The 19,802-nt window shown below is 60.4% G+C and overlaps 1 protein-coding gene across 1 annotated transcript in view; it reads left to right on the forward strand.

Annotated features, from left to right (window-relative positions):
- The window catches only part of MACROD1 (mono-ADP ribosylhydrolase 1), a 154,356-nt gene that overhangs the window by 125,980 nt on the left and 8,574 nt on the right, over positions 1-19,802 (forward strand). Inside the window, exon 4 of the mRNA XM_055580967.1 lies at positions 13,439-13,468. Coding sequence (XP_055436942.1) covers positions 13,439-13,468 — 30 coding nt within the window. The remainder of the gene's footprint in view (positions 1-13,438; positions 13,469-19,802) is intronic.

Genomic DNA, 19,802 nt, shown 5'->3' on the forward strand with positions numbered 1-19,802 from the left:
TCCACAGTCAAACCCTCCACCCCACTGCCGCCTCTCCTTAACCCCCCCAACAGACCTTCGGGGCTCAAAATCCTCCCCACCTTCTCCCGCTCCCACGCCTGCCCCAGTTTACTGCCTCGGTCTCCACCACCACCCAGGGGCTCTTGAGGCCAAGTGCCCCGAGTAGGCCACCTCCCCGGGGGACTCAGTTCCTGAGCCCTTCCCCTTGGGTCCTCTCTGTCCCCGCAACAAGCTCCAATAACCCAGGGCAGCTGAAGCCACTGAGGCTGGGGGTGGAGCCATGGGAATCTGCAGATGGGGTGTCCTGAGCCAGGATCCCCAGCCCGAGTCCTGGTGGAGCAGAGCTGTGGTCCAGGGCCAGGGTTGGGTGGGGTCACTCAAGGCCCCCCAGTTTGCCCAGCACAGAGGCAGCCAGGCCTGGCAGGTTCTGAGCTAAGTAATCCTCTGCGATGGGGCACCGGGAGGACCCAGAGAGGAGGGGGCGCAGGAGGAGGTGGAGGGTCTGGGTGACAGTGGGGGATGGGGTTGCCCGGCAACCACCACGCTGCCGCTGCCGAGGAGGGATCCTTAAAGAGCTGAGCGGAAGGCTGGGCCTCAGAGGGGCTGAAGCACCGCCTCGCATACCAATGGCTGCCACCACCTCCTGCCAGGAGTGAGGCTCCAGCTGGGAGGCCTGGGAGCAGGGGCGCCCAGTCCAGGGCCACCTGAAGCTGCTGGGCCGGAACCAGGCTGGGGTCCTATCTGGTCCCCACAGGACACAACATGGGAGGGGCCAGAAGGCTGCCGTGAGACCCTCAGGGAGGGGGCACCCTGAGCTCCCGGACCCCAGGGCCTGGGACAGGAGGGAACTGGAGCTTTTCAGCTCCACCCCTGGCCCTCCCGACAAAGGAGCACTGGTCTTAGGTGAGTGACCTCTTGTCCAGTGGCTCAGCGGTAAAGAGCAATGCAGGAGCCGCAGGAGACACAGGTTCGATCCCTGGATTGGGAAGATCCCCTGAATCCCCCTCCTGGAGGAGGGCATGGCAACCCACTCCAGTAGTCTTGCCTGGAGAATCCCATGGACAGAGGAGCCTGGTGGGGCTACAGTCCGTGGGGTCGCAAAGGGCCGGACTCGACTGAAGCGACTGAGCATGCAGGAACGAGAGTGACCTCGTCCTGGCCGAGTGACCTTGAATGAGCCACCTCCCCAGCCTTGTGTGCTGAGAGCCCTAGACAGGACTGCCCAGAGGAGGTGGCCAGAGAAAGCTGGGTCTGATGGGCGGAGTTTCTACACAGGTCCTTCCTGGTGTCTGACTTACTTTCCCTGCACCTCACACGGGCTTGCGACCTTTCCTCAGTCTTTATTGGGAAGAAGGAGGTCTGTTTGGTCTCAGTACCACACCTCATATTCCAAAAGCAACAACGAAGCTGAGATTCAGCCATGTGGTCTTCTAGTTCCTTTTCTATTAGGGCTTCGGCTTCCCCGTCTATACACAGAGGGGCTGAACTAGCTCGAGGGGGCCTTGCCGGGCTCCCAGGATGTGCCTCTGGACCTCTGCCCCCTTCTCAGCATCCCGGGGAGAGCTCCCTCCCAGCTTCCTGCGGTGGTGGAAGGTGAGGGCCGGGCATCGCAGAGGCCAGAACCCCGCTGTTCCCTCACACCAGGGTGCTCCTTCCATCGACTGGGTTGTGCCACATTTGGAGCCAATCTCATGCCCTAATTGGTCCCTGTGGGTTTAGCATGGCCTCTCCTCCCGGCCCTCCATCAGCCTATCCTCGGCCACCACCGTCCCCCGAGCCCCCACCTCCAGGTCCACTCCCTTCAGTAGGCGCCCCCCCAGCTCTGAGAAGCTGCTTCCCCACCCCATTTTATTTATTTATTTATGCCTATGCTGGGTCTGCCTTGCCGCTCAGGCCTCTCTCTCGTGGCGAGCAGGGCCTAGCCTCCAGTGGCAGTCCGCGGCCTTCTCGTTGCAGTGGCTTCTCTTGCTGGAGCACAGGCTCTCGGGCGCTTGGGTGTCAACAGCTGCAGCTTGTGGGCTCTGCAGTTGTGGCTGCTGGGCTCTAGAGCGCAGGCTCCGTAGTTGTGGTGCACACGCTTAATTGTTCCACAGCATGTGGGATCTTTCTGGATGAAGGATCGAACCCATGTCTCCTGCATTTGCAAGTGGATTTTCTACCCCTGAGCCACCAGGGAGGCCCCGGAGCTGCTTTCTAAAGTGCTAGCCTGACCCTGATGCTCCCTCACTCTAGCACCCTCCATGGCTCCCCACGACCATGGGAGAAGGCTCAGGGCCCCATGGTCCTGGCTGCCCCTCTGCCCTCAACTCATCCTCACTCTCCTCTGAACATTTCAACCAGATGGGGCTGCATCAACATCTGTTGAATAAATGAAGGACACAGAGAGCAGATCTTCGGTGCCAGCCATGCTGGCCTCCAGGACATAGGAACGACCAAGGCAGACCAGGCCCTCTTACAGGCTGCCACGCTGGTAATGAACCAGCAAATAAATGAGAGGATGGGATCGCTCCAGAACCATGACGTGTCTTCCTAAGGAACTTAAACGGGGTGATAAGAGGAACAGGGTGGGAGGCACTTCAGGGGAAGGCCTTTCAGAAGAGGCAACATTTTCATTGAAGACCTGAAAGATGAGCAGGAGCCAGTTTGGAAAAAGCTGGAGAAAGAGTGTGCCAGGCAGAGGCGGGGCAGTACGTGCAAAGGTCCTGAGGCATGAGAGAGCCAGACCTATTCGAGGAAGAGAAAGAAGTCCAGGAGACCAGGGAGAATGGAGCATGCAATGCAGCCATACGTTTGTGGAGGGGAATATAGATTTTATTCTAAGTTTAATAGCAAGCTATTTGAGAGTTTCAAGCAGGGAAGTGACATGATCTAATTTATATTTTAAAATGATCATCTGAACAACCGCTTTGGAGAACAATTTGGCAGTAACTAGTCGAGTTAAAAGATGTTCATATACCACAACCCAGCAGTCCCGTTCCCAGGCATACAGGAAATAAATTCTGGACCTGGGCTCATGGCCGTGTGCAAGATGCTACTTTGGCTGGGTTTGCAAGAGAGAAAGTGAGCACGTTTGATGGTCGGTGGGAGGACAGGTAGATGAGTGTGGGAATGTCCCAGCCTGGAATATTACACAGCAGTGAAAGCAGGCTGACCAGAGCAGCCCGGGCCTGCCGGAGGAGCCACCCCAGCCTCGCTGTGAAAGGTAGCAGCCGATCCCAAGAGCTCCACTTTCTAAGACATGAGGACCTGGGCAGTAGCCTGCTGAGGGACGTACAGAGTACAACTCTAAAGAAAATACTTGCAGGGCTTCCCTGGTGGCTCAGTGGTAAAGAGTCTGCCTGCCAATGTAGGAAATGCTGGTTCCATCCCTGGTCTGGGAAGACCCCACGTGGAGCAACTAAGCCGGTGACCACAACTACTGAGCCTGCGCTCTGGAGCCCGGCCCAAGAGCTGCAACTCCTGAGCCCGCGCACCTAGAGCTCGTGTTCCGAAACGAGAGAAGCCCTGCAACGAGGAGCCGGCGCACTGCAGCTGAAGAGCAGCCCCCACACTCCACAGCTAGAGAAAGTTGGTGCAGCAGGGAAGACCCAGCACAGCCAAATAAAAATGATAACTTTTTTACGTTGTTAAAAAGAAAGTAGTATAGTAGTAATGTTAGTCTCCTAGTCGTCTCCGACTCTTTGCGACCCCACGAACTGTAGCCCACCAGGCTCCTCTGTCCATGGGATTCTCCAAAGAATACTGGAGTGGGTTGCCATTCCCTTCCCCAGAGGATCTTCCTGACACAGGGATCGAACCCGGGGCTCCTGCATTGCAGGCAGATTCTTTGCCATCTGAGCTACAGGGAAGATGTTAGAAAGAAAACACATGCCAAATTCAGTGTGGTAGGTTCTTCTTCCGGGGAGGGTGGGTGGGCTTCATTTCTATGACGTTATATTTGTTGGGCTGTTGGTGGGGTCGAGGGACCGTGTGTGTGTGTGTGTGCGCGCGTGCGCGCACGTGCTGCTTTCATCAGTAGGAAAGGAGCACCCATTGCTGGACAGGATGGAGGGGAACCGTCTGGGAAAGGGCCAGCAGCGGAGCCGTCCAGGTGGGAGGAGACGGTGGCTGGCCCTCATGGGGAAGTTGGCAGCGCAACCCCCGACCTGCCCAGGTGTTCAGAACCAGCAGTCCTTCCTCCTCCCAAACCGTGGTTAGTTTTCTGCTCAATTAGCCCCTGGTTCTCAGGCTCCTCTGCCCATGGGATTCTCCAGGCAAGAATCCTGGAGTGGGTAGCCGTTCCCATCTCCAGGGGATCTTGCCGAGCCAGGGATCCAACCCGGGTCTCCTGCATTGCAGGCAGATTCTTTACCGTCTGAGCCACCAGGGAAGCCCCAACTTTTCTTCTCCTTTTTCAGGAAGAAAAGTGAAGCTCAGAGAGGGCAAGGGGCTGCCTGAGACCACCCAGCAAGCTGGGGGCAGAGGAACCTGTGACCCTTCCTTAGGGGCAGTGGGCCCCTCTGGCCGAGAGGGACTGAGCAGGAAGTCAAGGCTGCCTTCAGGACCCACGCACAGCGCCCCTGGCGCAGTAGACAAGCGGCCTCTCCAGGCCCCTCCCCCAGAACATATTCCCCTCATTGTCCAGTCCCTCCCGACTCCGCGGGCTCCCCTGGGCCCCAGCCCCTCGTTCCTGCACAGCTGGAGACTGCGCTGCCCGGCTGGCTGGGGCCCAAGTCATCTCTTGTAATTGGGTTTCAGGGCTGCTCGTGGTTATGCTAATGGTGGGACGCTGGGACCCCTGGCTCCTGGGGGCGGGGAGGCCCAGGCTGCAGCCAGGGTCCCACTGTGCTGCCGACTCAGCACTGCCTTAGAAATCAGTCCACCCAATTCAAAGCCTGGCTTCCTTGTGCGAATCACGTTAACCTCTCTGAACATCTATTTCCTCATCTGTAAAGTGAGAAAAATAATAGTACCCGTTCATTAGGCTCTCCAGGGAGGGAAGGGTAAAGTGAAGGAATCCACTGGAAACGCTTGGCCCAGCGCCTAGCACGAAGAATTTGCTCGATAAATGTGTTATTAAGTATTTTTTATTTTTGTTTAACGTCTAAAAGTTCCTCCAGGAAAATGTGAACAGGGGCTAGCCGAATCTGTGTGATGAGCTAATGGGTGACTCATTTTTCTTTTGCTTTTTTTTGTATATGATCCAACTGGGGGCAATGAACACGGATTTCTTGCAACACAAAATGCCACTAAGTGGAAGGTGTCTGGGTAGATTGGAGAGTGGGTGTTGACGGTGGGTGGGGTCCAAGGGCCTGGGCTCCAGCTTCGGGGCCTCTGGCTGGGACCCTAGGTTTTCAGGGCAGACTCCAGGCAGAAGGGGATGAAGGAGGGCCTAGAACCACAGCAGGGACCACAGCCAGGTCACCTGCTTTGAGCTTCAGTGGCTGACTGGGCGGCTTTTGTAGGGAAAGGCATGGGGGTGGGATGCCCAGGGTAGACCAGGGAGTGGACTGCAGAGTTGGGCTGGGCATGGGTGAACGGGGAGGCCCATCTGAGGTTCAAGATAGCAGAGGAATGAGAGCCTGGCCCAGGGCCAGTGGGAAGGAGGAAACTGAAGGGGAGATTTCTTTGCTCTCTGCAATGAGAGAAAAGCCCACACAGCAATGAAGACCCAGCACAGCTGAAAACTCCCAACAGATTTAGGGAATTTCAGGGCTCTGTTCAGAGAACAGGGAGTGAGAGGCTTGATCCTGGAGGCAAGCAAGCCAAATCTGGCTGAGCAGCATGCTGAGTGGGCCAGGCTCCAGAGTCAGAGCAATGGGATTGGAATTCTATCTCCACCACCCTCAGTGAGTGGCCTCAGACCAGACACTTACCTGAGCCTCAGTCTCCCCATCTGTAAAATGCAGCTGTGCATCCAGCCAGTCCCCATGCCTCTCCCTAGGAGGCTGGTGAACAAGCCTTGATGAGCAGAAGCTGCTGTCGTTATTGTTGTTGTTGTTATTTTAAATTTTATTTATTTGTGCATTTTTGGCGGCGCTGGGTCTTCATTGCTGCACTCGGGCTTTCTCTCGTTGCGGTGGTTGGGGGTACTCTGCAGTTGCGGTGTGTGGGCTTCTCATTGCGGTGGCTTCTATTGTTGCAGAGCAAGGGTGCTAGGCACAGAGCTTAGTTGCCCCAGGGCACGTGGGATATACCAGGACCAGGGATGGACCAGTGTTCTCTGCATAGGCAGGCAGATTCTTAACCACTGGACCACCAGGGACGTCTGTTGTTATTATTAAAGCCACAGCCTGGTCTCCTCCTTCCTCCTGGCTGACTGGGGAGAGCGGGGACCCCACTCCTGCACCCAGTGTTTTACAGGCATTTTAAACTTTATCATCCATGCTCCAGAGACCTTCACTTAACTGACCTCTCTACCCCCCCACACAGGAGGAAACTCCCCAGGGAGTGGAACAACTGGCCCAATATCACGGCTGGGGGTTAGGGACCAGGCCTTGCAAAGCACAAGGACGTTGCCTCCCCCAAAGTGGATTGTGGTTTTGGACTTTGCCTCTCTGGGCCTCGGTTTCCCCATCTATAAACAGGGCGGGAAGGGCTGTGTATACACACGTACACGCATATTAAGATGCTCAGCAGAGGTCTGTATGAAAGCCTGGTGCTGAGAAGTGTGAGCCTCGTGTGCCCCAGGAGGGCGCCCCCCAAGCCTGGGGAATGTCCAGTAAGCCTCTCACTTTCCACCAGGCAGCCCCACGTCAGGGGACCGTGACCTTGGCCTGGGGGAGGGAGCTTGTCAAACACGGCAACTGCTCCCGCGGCCTGAGATGCCTTTGAAGTCTCTTGTTCTATCTTCAAAAATTCAGCACATTTCACATTTTATTCCATCTGTGGGGCGTTTCTAATCTAAAACGTGTTTTAAACGGCTTGCCCTCGAGTAACACAGACACCCACCGCAGCCCTGCGGGGAGGCAATGGTGTTGATTTCCTGGGAACAGAGTCCCCAGACCACCCTCCCCTTCCTCCCCATGAGGCTGGGGCCACCGTTCCACTGACCGGGGCGGCAGGTGGGGGGTCAGTTGTCACTTCACAGGTACCAGGCGCTGTGCTAGAGTCTGGGGCGCGGCTGAGTGGTGGGGCTCGGGCAGGGGGAGGTGGGGCGGGTACCACGGAATGGATGGGGTTGTTCTGGGGGAGAACCAAGGAAGAGGTCTGGGAGGGGGTCACCTGGAAAGCGTGGTAGCCCCCGGGCTCCCCTCCTGCCCCATTGCCGTCTGACCTTCTCCCCTACTTCTCTCCCCTAACTCACTCTGCTTTGGCCACAGCGGCCTCCTGGCTGTACCTCTGACCTTCCAGGCAGGCCTCTGCCTCAGGGCCTTTGCACAGACCAGCCTCTGCCGGGCCCATGCTCTTCACAAATGGCTCCCTTTTCAGCAGGTCCTCAATTCCTTCTAGATGAGCCCCTCCCCACCTGCCTGCTACTCTCTCCTCCCTTCTCTACCCCCTTCACAACCTCGGGCGCTAATGCTAATGGTAATTCTCATTTGAGTTTATTTTGTTGTTTCTTGACTGTTAGATGATGAGCTCTGTGCCAACCGTCTGGGTCCCAGAGCCTGGCACACATCGGAGCTGCATGCGACTTTGTCAAGTGATAGAAAGCTGAGACCTGGCCTTACGGGAGGGTGGAGGAAAGCAGGCCAGGCAGAGGGGCTGGGTGATTTGGGGGAGCAAGCCTCTCCCTGAGCCCAGCCCTGGAGGCCAGGACGAGGGCGCATGGCAGCCACGGCCTCCGGAAACACCCAGAGGGGCTGCGCAGGCTGCAAAGTCACCGCTGTGCCCGCTCACCCGGCTTCTCCCTGGCCCAGTAACCTGCTCAGCGCTTTCCTTGGGTCACCGAGTCTCCTCTGTGGCGGCCCAGCCCCCCACAGTGCCCCCTCCTCCCTCGGCCCTCCCCCCAGCTGGAGGATTTAGTCTCAGTCAGGGAAAAGCCAGCTGGACAGCTCCTACGGCCTCCTGCCTCTGCCCTTGAACCAGCCCTGCCGCCTGAACGGCCCCCACCCCCGTCCTGCCTCCTAGGGCCCCCCGGGTGGGCTCTTCTGCAGGGCCCCATGGATGAGAGCGGGGACCCCATGCAGCCTGGCCGAGTGACTGTCAGGTCACCGTCAGATTGGTTCAGCAAATTGTTAGTGGGCGCCTGCTGTGTACCAGTCTGTGCGCTCAGCTCTGGTACACACTGTGGATCAGACACACGGAGCGAGGCTGGAGGCAGACACTTACCTGGGAGGCGAGGGTGCTGGAGGCAGTGATTCATGGCCGAGGGGAGGGTGCAGCCGGAGCCCAGCTCCAGACCCGGGGAGCTGGGTGCTCTCCTGGCTCTCGGGGAGGGTCTCCTCTAGGCAGAGGGAACAGCCTGTGCAAAGGTCCTGGGGCTGGAGGAAATGCGGAATGTTTGAAGGGGGAAGAGAGGAGAAAGGTAAAGTGTCATGGGCCTGGGGCGGGGTGTGGGAGCAGCCAGTTTTTTGTCCTGAGAGCAAAAAGGATCTTTTGGACCTTTACCCAGGAAGCTGTGGTACCTTTACCCAGGAGTCGTTCAGGTTTGCATAGTGAGAAGATCCTTCTCCGCAGCTCAGCTTGCTCATCTGTAAAATGGGTTAGTAATTGTATCCTCCATAGAGGGTCAGGATCAAATGAGCCCATGTGAGTACAGACTTTACCTGGCCCCGGGCCCAGGCCCTCTACCACTGGGGGCTCTTCCGCTATAAAAATATTAAAAGTTGATTGTATGACTTTGTTGGCATAAAGACAATTTTATTAACATTTGATAGTATATATTTCCTATGTATGTAATGTTATATATAACATTTTCTTCAACCTAAAAGCTCACTTTTTCCTTCTGATTCTTCTCTTTTGGCTGCACTGGGTCTTTGTTCTGGCACGTCGCTCTCGTTGCTCTAGAGCCTGAGGGCTCAGTAGTTGCGGGGCACAGGCTTAGTTCAAGCATGTTGGATCTCACTACCCTGACGAACCTGGGGTCCCTGCGCTGGGAGCACAGAGTCAGCCACTGGCCCACCAGGGAAGTCCCTGTTTTTCTGATTTTAAGGGAAATTACCTTTTCAGTGTCCCTAAGAGAATTATGAGTCCCAGGCACATGCCTGCTGCTCCTCTCCTGAGCTCTCAAAGTGGGGGCTACTCTTCTCTGTGGAGGTGCTCCCTCACAGGGCAGCAGGGGGCTGGGGGTGCGGGGAACAACCAGAACAGGAAGAGGTGTCCCTGGGCCCCTCCCCCTGCCCTCCCCCACCTTCCCTTCCCCTACCTTCTCCTCCCCACCCTCCCCTTCCCCCGCCCTCTGCCTCCCCTTCCCATTCCCCTCCCCTACCCTCCCCACCCCTCCCCCATCCTCTGCCTCCCCTCCCCCACCCTCCCCATCCCCCCATCCCTGTCCTGCTGCTGCCCTGGTCCCACCACATTCTGGCCCCTTTGATCCTCCCCTGGCCTGTGCAGAGCCAGGCAAAGCCCACCCTCCCCTTCCCCAGCACAGGCACCCTGCAGCTGCCCATCTGACCAGGAGATGCCCAGGCTCACCTCCCTGCGTGCCCTCCTTCCCCCCAGGGTGTGCTGCCGCCTCCCCTGTGAAGTTCCCCACCTCCCTTCTTCCTCCCTCACTGGGATGTCTACACACTCCTGCTGGCACCCAATTAAAATGTTCTGTGCAGAGAGTGACCGGGAGTGGGCACTGTGGAGTCCCGCGCAGTAACATGACCAAGCCCTTCGTGTCCGGCCCTTCTCTCCCTTGCACCAGGCGGTGGCCACATGTCAGCCCCTGAACTGGGCACAAACTGGGCAGCGGCTCTGCCCACACAGGACAGCAGGCCCTGGGGGTTGAGAGGGGTCGCCCCCCAGATGGCCCGGGCCTAAGAAGCTGTGGGGTGCGGGGGTGGGGTTAGGGGGCCGCACTTTTGAGCAGCAGAGTGGGGGCGGGGGGGAGGCAGGAGGGAGGCCCCAGCGCTTCCCGGCCTGGCGGGCGGCTGTCAGGGGACAGAGGATTTGGCAGTGACAGGGGTGGACCTCATTTCCACCCCAAGGTCACAGGCTCAGCACTGAGGCTCGGAGCCAGTTAATTGTGTCCAGCCGAGCGTGGCACCGGCATGTCTCCGGGCGGGGGCCGTGGCCGGGCTGGACCACCTCACCCCGCAGAGGGGTGCCAACAGGCAGACTCAGATGGCAGGCGTTGGGCCAGGCACCTCACACACTCTGGCTGAGGAGCCTATGCCCCCACACCCCCAAAGACTGAAGAAACCTCAGGCCCCCCACAAAGCTCAGGGCCAGGCCTGGGACCCACTCCCTCACTCGGCCACTCACAAGCTCAGTGGCCCTGCTTAGCTGGGCAGCTTCCGGCCCTCTGGGCAGGGCTGGGCCATAGACTCTGGCTTGGGCCCGAAAGCCAGTGCTTGTCCTCATCTCCCTCGCCCACCTCCCGGCTCAGCAAGAAGACCCTTTCAGACAGAGGGAGCGTTCAGGGGTTAATAAAATGGGTGCTGACCAGACATCCTGGTTCAAGGCCCTTTCCCCGATTCAATCCGGTACGCCAAGAGCCTCAGTTTCCTCATCGGAAAAATGGGCTAATGACTAGTTTTGATTTAGAGCCTCAAACCAAACTGAGGAGAGCATGGGGGCAGTGATGCAGCAGAAATGGGAGGTGCTGGAGACTCCAGGCCAGCGTCCAGGTGAGATGGGCCAGCCAGCCTTGGCCAGGCAGCAGAAGGCCTTAACTGCCCCGCTTTGGGTGGGAGGCTGGGCAGCACACCCGGGACCACCTGTGGTATCTTTGGCACTGCTCCCCATTTCCCACATTCCACCCAAGCCTCCAGGTCATCCCCTCAGCTCTAAGTGCCTTGGACACTGCATGACCAGACATCCAGGCCCCTGGGGAGAGGGGCCCCGGGGAGAGAGGGCAGGGGCAGGGTTTAGATCCCTGGATTCCTGCCCCTCCCCGGGTCCCGCCCCACGGGCACAGTGGGTTGGGGGATGGGGACTCTGCAGAGCGGCCTCCTGGGGTGCCTGCTGACCTGGGGCCCACTTCCTCCGTGCAGCTTGAGTCTGAGCCCCCAGTGCTGAGCCACACCTGCGCTCTCCCACCTGTGGCAGGTGATGCCACCTGGCTATCTGTGCCCCTTCCCCAAGCTCCGCCTCTGCCCCAGGCACACCTCCCTCCTCAGCCCCTGGGTGTCCCCGGCCTGGTGGCCATCAGGCCAGTTCACCCCCAGCCCCCTCGCTCAGGCAGGGCCACATGCGGTGGGATTTCGGGGGCTCAGGGCAGGTGAGCGTTGGCATCTCCTTCCGAAGGGGCCTTCAGAAACACAGGTCAGCGCCCCCTCCCCGCCCACCCCTTTGCGGCCCATTGCCAATCCATTTGGCATCCTGCCCTCCACAAGCCCGAGCCAGCTCCTTTGCAGCAGGTGTTAATTAAGAGAGGTGATGGGGGGAGGCGGGGAAGGGCCCTGGAGGGCAGCTTCCGACAGGCGCCAGGGCTGCCCTGAGGGCTGAGGGGGCGGGGGTGGGGGCTGGGCCTGCGCCCACCTGAGGTGCCCTCGCCTCCCCGAGGGCTCCAGGGCAGACTGGTCCAGACATCCAAACCCTCATCTCTGTGGCCAACCTGCTGGGCTGGGGGCGGGTCAAGACTGCACCCCGGGGCCTACGGTGCGCTCTGTCTGTAAGTGGGGGAGGCAGGCCCCAGTCCTGGCAGGGCGGACTGGGGGGACCCTCCCTCTGGACTTTGAGGTCCACCCGCTCTGTGGCTTTGACATCAGACAGACCCAGTTCCGATCCTGCTATTGTGCAGCTCAACCTCTGGGCTTTGCTTTTCTTGTCTGTAAAATGGGAACGATCGCACAGCCCCTGTGGCTTTGCTGTGATAGTACCTGGGAACAGTCTGCCTGGAAAAGAGCCCTCGCTCAGTCGCTGGCCACGTGCGCTCCTGGGGCAGAGCCCACAGCCCCAGCCTTGGTGAGCTCCGCCCCTGCGGCCTGCACGTCCGCCGGGGTGTCCGCTGGGGTCCATCTCCGGCTCCGGCTGCCTCGCCCGCCTGCTCTGCCCGCCTGCACCGCACCCGCCCTGTTTCCTGGCGGCCCCCCACCCCTGCTCTGGGAGCGCCCAGCCGCTCCTCGCCTCTCCATCTTAATTAGCTGCTTGTATTAATCTTGCAAGTAACGTGGCAACTTGCAGCCCTGGGTTTTCGGGCTGTGGAATTAATTATTCCCCAAGTGAAGAGCTGTCAGCTCTGGGAGACCAGCCACTTGGAGCCACCCAGCACCACTTAGCAGCCTCCACCCAGGGGCCTGTGGCCTGGCTGGCCTGGAAATGGCCCCACTCCTGGCCTGAGCCCTGTTCCGTGAATCCCCCTCCAGAGGGGCTGCAACAGGAGCCGGGAAGGGAGGACGGGAGGCCGGAGCGGTGTCAGAGCCGAAGACTCCGGGGGCCGGGGGGCCAAGGCACAGCAGGTCCACAGCCCCCATGGCAGCACCTGGGCATGCAGGACACACCTGCCCCGAATCGCCTGGGTTCGGCCTGACGAGCCCTGAGCACGGTGCTTCACACCCAGGCAGTTGTGCAGTCAGACGCTGGGGCCCTTGCTGGGAGGGGCGCAGACCTGCGCGGCCCTGACATTCCAGCCAGGAGGCTGCCAGCTTCACTCTGCTCCATGGGGAGGCTGGAGCGGGCAGCCAGCCAGGCAGGGCGAAACGGACAGGGCAGCCGGCGGTCCAGCTCCAGTCGAGGGAGGGGGTCAGGGGGCTGGCGGAGTGGGGAGAGCGCTGTTTCTTCCTTGACCTTCACGCCGAGCCTGTAAGGTGGCCTGTTCTCCCGTTTCACATACAGGGAAACTGAGTCACAGAGCACGGTGGCTCAAGTCACCCATCTGTTCCATCTGGTTCCAGTCCCAGGGCCCTGGCCCTTCCTGCACTGTGCCAAGGTGGGGCCCGGACCTCACGGGTGGGTGCTCTGATCCGCGAGGCTCCCCGCCCTGGTTCACGGCTCTCACCCCGCGCGCTCATGCCCCGGGCAGCCCTTCCCCCGGCTGGGTCCCTGTGACCACAGGTCTATGTCCCCTGAAGCCTGTGAGCCCCACCTCTCTGCACCATGCTGGCAGGCGGGCTCTGGGCACCGCTGGGGAAGGAAGGATGCATGTGGTGGAGGGTCGCCTGCCACGGTCGCAGCTGCTTCCGGACCCTGGTGCCCCCTGACTCCCCCACTACCCTACAAACTCCAGGCCCATCAGGAGCCTCAGAGGGAGAGGAAGCCCCAGCCCCCTGCGCCTCCCCATTATCTGCCTCTGCTTCAGAGAGCCCGTACCCGGGATGTGGGCTGGCACTCAGGCCCAGCTGGCAGCCCCCGGTCACCCCTCCACACAGCAACCTGCCCCCCTAGCCTCTCTCCACTGACGCCTTTATCTCTCTCTCTTTTGCAGCCAACAGCTCCCTGCTCGGAGGTGGCGGCGGTGAGTAGACCCTTCCTGAGGGCTGGGGTGCAGGGCTGGGTGGGTGGGGGTTCGCCTCGCTCCTCCTGGCCCCCTTGCCCACCTTCCAAGCCCAGCTGGCTGCCGTGCCTTCCCAAGGCTGCCCCCTCATCCCCACCAGGCACCCCTCCCATCTCTCCACTCCGCCCTTCTTTACTGCCCCCCACCCCATCAGCCTCGCCTGGCCTCCCGTATCTGTAGGTGAAGCCGGACACCTGAACGACAGGCCTGGCTCCTGCATGGCTGGGTGACTGGGGTAGGTCCCTGCCCCCTGAACAGAGGCCGCCTGGTCTGTAACTGGGAGCTGGAAGGCCCCCTGAGGTTTCAGAGGGACTGGGCCTGGGTCGTGGGGGCGTAGCACCGCAGGTGTGGTGGGAAAACCCCAGCCCTGCCCCCTGATGCCCACACGCCCTGGGCAAGTTTGCCCACCTGTGAGGGCGAAATGAGCGTCTCCGCTCTGCCCTGCAGCCTCGCAGGGCGGCTGTGTGTCAGGACACGGTCTCATCAAGTCAGGGAGAGCCCCAGCATCCGTAAAGCCCATGAGAAGGCAGGCGTGTGCACTGTTCTGAGACCCACCAAGACCCAGGGTTGTGGCAGGGCCAGGAGGGCAGGACGTCGAGGTCAGAGCGGGCCCAGCCTCCAGGGATGCAGGGCCAGGTCAACCGGTGCCGGCGGGGAGGGCCGGGGGGACAGTCCCTGCACCCCCAGTGCCTGGCCAGCCCGGCCCAGGCCGGCTACACCAGCCCCTTGCCCCCAGCCCCCAGGCCCCTCGTGGGCTGGCCTGCCCGCTGTCTGCCAGCGGCCCGATGATTGGTGAGCCAGGGGCCAGGGGTTAATGCGCCGTCGGATAAATCCCAGGGGCTGTGTTTACGGCTGCAGTGGCGGGGTCCAGGCCAGGTTTTAAAAGGGGGAAAAAATAAAAGGGGCATAGAAGGTCAGGAATAAATAAGAGCAGCGTTAAGAGCTGTCGGTGACCGGCCAGGATGCAGGATGGGGACGCGGGGCGGGGGGGGGTCTGTTTGTGGTTGGAGATGTTTTCCCTCCCTCCCCCGCCCCTCCAGCCGTCCCTCACGAGGTCACCACTACCCTGGAGGCCTCACAGGATGAGGGGGCTTCACTCGGCAGGGTGGTCTGTGCCATGTGGGCGGCGGGCTCAACAAGGCACACCTGTCTGGCCGTGGGGACCAGGGAGGCTCCCAGAGGATGGGCTGGGGACCAGGGGGATGGGTAGGAAATAGCGAGCAGTGATGCGCAGTGGGAAGGGTGTGCTGGGCAGAGGGGACAGCACAGGCGAAGCCTGGAGTGAGGGAAGCTCTGAAGATGGGAATGGTTAGAGCCCAGATGAGGGGAGGGGACCCGGGGGAGGACGCAGGGGCCTTGGAGACCATGTGAGGAGCTGGGGTTTTAGCTGTTAGGTTAGGAGGACAAGCTTCCCAGGTGGCACTAGTGATAAAGAACCCACCAGAGATGCAGGTTCGATCCCTGGGTTGGGAAGATCCCCTGGAGGAGAGCATGCCAATCCACTCCAGTGTTCTTGCCTGGAGAATCCCATGGACAGAGGAGCCTGGCGGGCTATGGTCCACGGGGTCACAAAGAGTCAGACAAAACTGCAGCGACTTAGCACACACACACGTAGGAAGACGAAGAATTACAGAAGCTGTGGGACCTAAGTCAGGTCATCTGCCCTCTTCTGCTCAGAACTCTTCCGGGGCTCTCACCGCACTTCCTTCCACGGCCCACAAGGTCTCCAGCCACCGATTAGACTCCCCACCACACTGCCTGGCCCTCCGCACTCCGTGCCAGCCACACCACCTCCCTGCAGCTCCTGGAACACAGCCAGCCCACGTGTGCCACAGAGCCTTTGCACTGGCTCCTGCTTCTGCCCCAGATGCTCTTCCGCAGACAGTCACGGCTGTTCCCTTCACCTCCTATGAGAGTTTACTCGCAGGCCCTCTTCTCTTGAGGACCGCTCTGACCTCGAAATTGCAGCTACTGCCCTTACCCCTACCCCACCTGACACTCCCTGGGCCCCTCGTGCTGCTCTAGTCTTTATCTTCCTCCGACCACCTCTCTCCTAAAGTGGTGTGTCACTTACTTGTCTGTTCCGTTCATCGTTTGTTGTCTGCCTCCCCATTGAGAACAGTAGCTGCAGGAGACTTGCTCACACTTAGAAGTGGTCTTGCGCACACAGTCAGTGCTCAATGAATGGCTGATGAATGAACGAATGAACTGTAGATAAAGTCAGGGATGGCCTTACGGGTCATGCAAAGGACTTGCTGACAGGACAGTGGGAACCACTGAGGTTTCCTGCAGAGCAGGGAGAGTGGCTCATAGGTGGCCGGGGACCTCGCTCTGGGAGGTCAAAGGGCAGCTGCTCTGGCCAGACTGAGCGGCGGGGCCCGGTGGGGTCCCCCGCTCTCGCTTTCCTGCGGCACTGAGGGCGAGGGGAGGCTGGAGCCGGCCTCAGCACAGCCTGACTGACGCAGAGATGGATGGGGTGGGCCAGGACCCAGGAGGAAGTGGGCCCGGAGTCCAGCCTTTTAACGCCGGCCGAGATTTATGGAGCCGCTGCCAGGGCTCGCTGGGCTGTCACTCTGCTAATGTGATTGGAACAAGGCGGAGGTGGCGGGGAGGGGACTGGGGTTGGGAAGAGGCGAGGCGGGGCCTGGGGGGGTGTCTGGCGCCCGCCTGGGGCTGTAATGGACATGGGCCCCAGGCCCCCAGGACGTCCTCTGAGTTCACATCTGCCACCTGTGCCCTCCCTTTCCCCTGGTCCATCCATCTAGCCTTAACCCCCAACCTGCCAGGAGGGAGGGCACAGGCAGGGGCAGCCCGGGCCTGGGGGCCCCCATCTGACGCCCGGACCCTGGTCTCCCCCAGTGCCCTCTTCTCCCGAGTCAGCCCTGCAGGGGCTCAGGCCGCTCCGCACCCTCCCGTCACCACCCCTTTAGCTGTCCACCCACCACCCATGCATTTAACAAGCGCTGGTCCCCCTGCCCCCAGCCCACCTTGCTGACCTCCCCTTGCGCCAGTTCCGGGAGCATGGCTCCCCTTTCAACGTGCGGGTTTTTGTTATTCCTTTCCCCCCAGGAAAAATACTCTCCCCAGGAACAGAGTTCAGGGGATTCCAGGCCCCTGGATCAGCCCTTCTGGGGTGGTCAGTTGCGCCCCTGTGTGCGGGTGTGCTAGGAACTGGGGACCAATAGCCCCGCCCCGGGGTCCACATCCGGTCCTGCTGGGGGAGGGCAGCCATCAGCTCAGAAAGGGGGCCCCTAACGCGGGGCCAGGGCCGGCCGCAGGGCTTTGGTGCAGTGAGCCCGCAGCGTTTACAGCAAGCCTGTTGGGGAGGGGGTCGGCTGGCACCTCAAACCTCAGCGGGAACCCCCAGGGGCTGCTCGAGCTCCCTGGGCCTGCCTCACTCTGGGGTTGGGCCCCCACCAGGCCCTGAAGCCAAGGTCAGTGGTTCTGACAACACAGCGAGGGGCCCCTACCCCCCACAGCTCCCGGTGCTCTTTCTGAGAGTGGGGAGGGGCTGGGGAGGACACCTGTGTCAGACCCCCCGACTCGGGACTTGACTCTGCCCTCAAAGAGGCCCACTTTGGTAGAAGTCTTCCAACAGAGAGAGGGCATTTGACTTGGGCCCCGAGGCTGCATAGGAGTTCGTCAGGTACAGAGGGACAGAGAGGCCCACCAGGCAGAGGGCCCAGCGTCTGCAGTGGGGGCTGCCTGGCCCACTGCTGCTCCGGCCTCCTTCCTGGACAGCCTTTTACTGGCTCAATAAAAAAAAATTTTTTTTAAAAACACTCTGCTATTGTATGGTAAGAAGGGAGGCGGGCCCTAAATCAGGATGGGAATCGACAGGGCCCTGACGCATGTCTCTCCTGTTTATTAGGACTGAAATGTTTACTCGGCGATAAGGAGCCGGCTTTCTCGTGGAGATTTGTGCGCTCTTTTTCAATTACCCCTCGTCTTTCTCTGCCACTTTCGCACTAAAGGGATAATAAATGTATCGGAGCGTTTCAATTATTCATCTAAATCATGACTGCGCCTGCCACGGCCAAGCTTTAGTGACAGATTAATTCAGGACCGCCTTCGTCCGCTTGCAGCGCCATCTCTGTGTCCGCCTAGCCAGGGCCCCGAGGGCCGGCCCAAGGATGGGCGCAAGGCAGGTTGGAGCTTCGTCCACACACACAGCCCCTGCCAAGGGCCCTCCCTTCCAGAGGTCAGCCAGCCCCCCTACACCGGCAGGCATGTGAGGGTACAGCCTCCCTGCCTTCCCACCCGATGGTTCTGCACAGCCCTGCTCCCCAGGCCCACCCCGTAAGTCCGTGTTCGTGTCCCTTGCGCTGCAGGGTCTCAGGCATCTCACACCAGGGAGAAGCCAGGGCGGCTCGGCTCCTGGCACAGCCCTCTCTGGGCACAGGGCCTTTGCACGTGCTGTTCCCAGGCTCGAGGGCTCCTCTGCCCTCCCACCACACCTTCCCGCCTAGTTATCTCCATGTCAGGGCAGCCTCTCCAACAAGCAGTCCCCCAACACACACACACACACACACACACACACACACACACACACACACACACACTCTCTCTCTCACTCACTCACTCACTGCTGTTTCTCTATTCACCAAGGGGCCTGCCAGCACTGGGAAATGGCAGACCCTGTCCCTCTTGGAAATCAGACTCGCGTTTGTGTGATTAAGTATCAACTGCCCCCCATCGGACACCCCCCCACTCAGGGGTAAGCACAAGCGTCTGTCTCTCTGCCTCCCAGCAAAAAGCAGGTGCCCAGTGCAGACCTGCTGCTAGACTGGCGTGCCCGGGGACGTGTGCCCTCAGCCCAGCTGTCATGGCCCAGGCAGAACCCACCACCGGGGCCCACCCTCTCTCCACATGGGCACCCGCTACCCTCCTCCTGTCTCTGAGTTCCCCTCAGTCCCCCTCGGTCTGTCTCTTGACGTCTCGCTCTAGTTTCCTCTCCATCTCTCTCCCCTGGCACGTGCCATCTCTCGCTCTCACCTGCTCACTTGCTTGCCCTCCTTTGTCCGTGGACCGTCAGGCCCGGGAGGATTAACGAGGCCTCTCAGGACTCAGGCCTTGGCTTCTGCCTGGCTTCGCTTGCCATCCCGCACACCCCGGTCCCAGCCCTATCTCCCATCACCCCACGCTGCTAATTCGTGACTGCTCCCCGCTCTGCTCCGACTGGCTGGGTCCTGGCACAGCGGGCAGACCCTCTCCAGGCCAGGCTGGGTGGGGCCCGACCAGCCCATCTTTCCTTTTTTTATAATCGTTTATTTACTCAGCTGCACTGGGTCTTAGTTGCAGCACACGGGATCTTCCGTTTTTTGTTGTAGCACGTGGCATCTAGTTCCCTGACCAGGGATTGAACCTGGGCCCCCTGCATTGGGAGTCTTAGCCAGTGGACCACCACCAAGTCCCAGCCACACTTGAGCACGGCTCTGTGCCAGGCTGGGGCCAATAGGTGGACTCAGCAGGTGCGACCAGAAGTTGTCTGGGGCAGGGGGCTCTGAGGGGCGGAGAAGGGAAGGGCATTCCTGGCCGCAGGCACAGCAGAGGCCATCTCGAGCACACCCCTCCCTTGCTGGAACCTTCCCACTGCAGTGCTCCTGGGGGTACAGCTCACCCCTCCCACCTCTCTCCCTGTCACCCTGCTGAGCCCTCTGCCTGGACCCCTCCTCCCCCGACCTCCCCCCAAAGCCTATCACCCAGGGCTCTGCTCAGATGCCACCTCCTTGGAGGCACCTTCCCAACCTGAAACCAACCTGAAAGCCACCCCCGCCCGGCTCCCTTGCCACTCTGGAGTCTTTCCTTTAGCTGTTTCCCAGGGATGGTGATGTGAGAGCTTCACCTCCTTTGTGCCGGGCGTGGTGGGCCCACCTCCCCCTGTCCAATGCACCAGAGGCGGGGGGTGCAGCATGCAGAGGCCGGCTGTCATCTAAGGTGGAGGCTGGAGGGAGCCCCAGCCCTGCTCGGCATTGATGATTTTATTTCATGGACTTGTGGGAGCCACGGGAGGTTTAGTGAGCAGAAGGGGGACACGGTCTCCCCAGGTACAGGCCCCAGTTGAGAAGCAGGACTGAGGTGCTATCAGCGCTCCCCGCGTGGATGCTGGGCCTGGCTGAGCTCTCCACGCAGGCTCTGGCGTACCCGTCATAGCATCCTGGGATGTGCGCACCCTTAGCATCTCCATTTTGCAGATGAGAAAACTGAGGCACCAAGTCCCTTGAGCTGAATCACGTTCCCCACCCCCATCCCTCGGCCCACCCTCCCTGGGGGGCGGAGAGAATGGTGGAGCCCG

This window comes from Bubalus kerabau, chromosome 5, assembly GCF_029407905.1.
Source record: "Bubalus kerabau isolate K-KA32 ecotype Philippines breed swamp buffalo chromosome 5, PCC_UOA_SB_1v2, whole genome shotgun sequence".
Taxonomy (NCBI): Eukaryota; Metazoa; Chordata; class Mammalia; order Artiodactyla; family Bovidae; genus Bubalus; species Bubalus kerabau.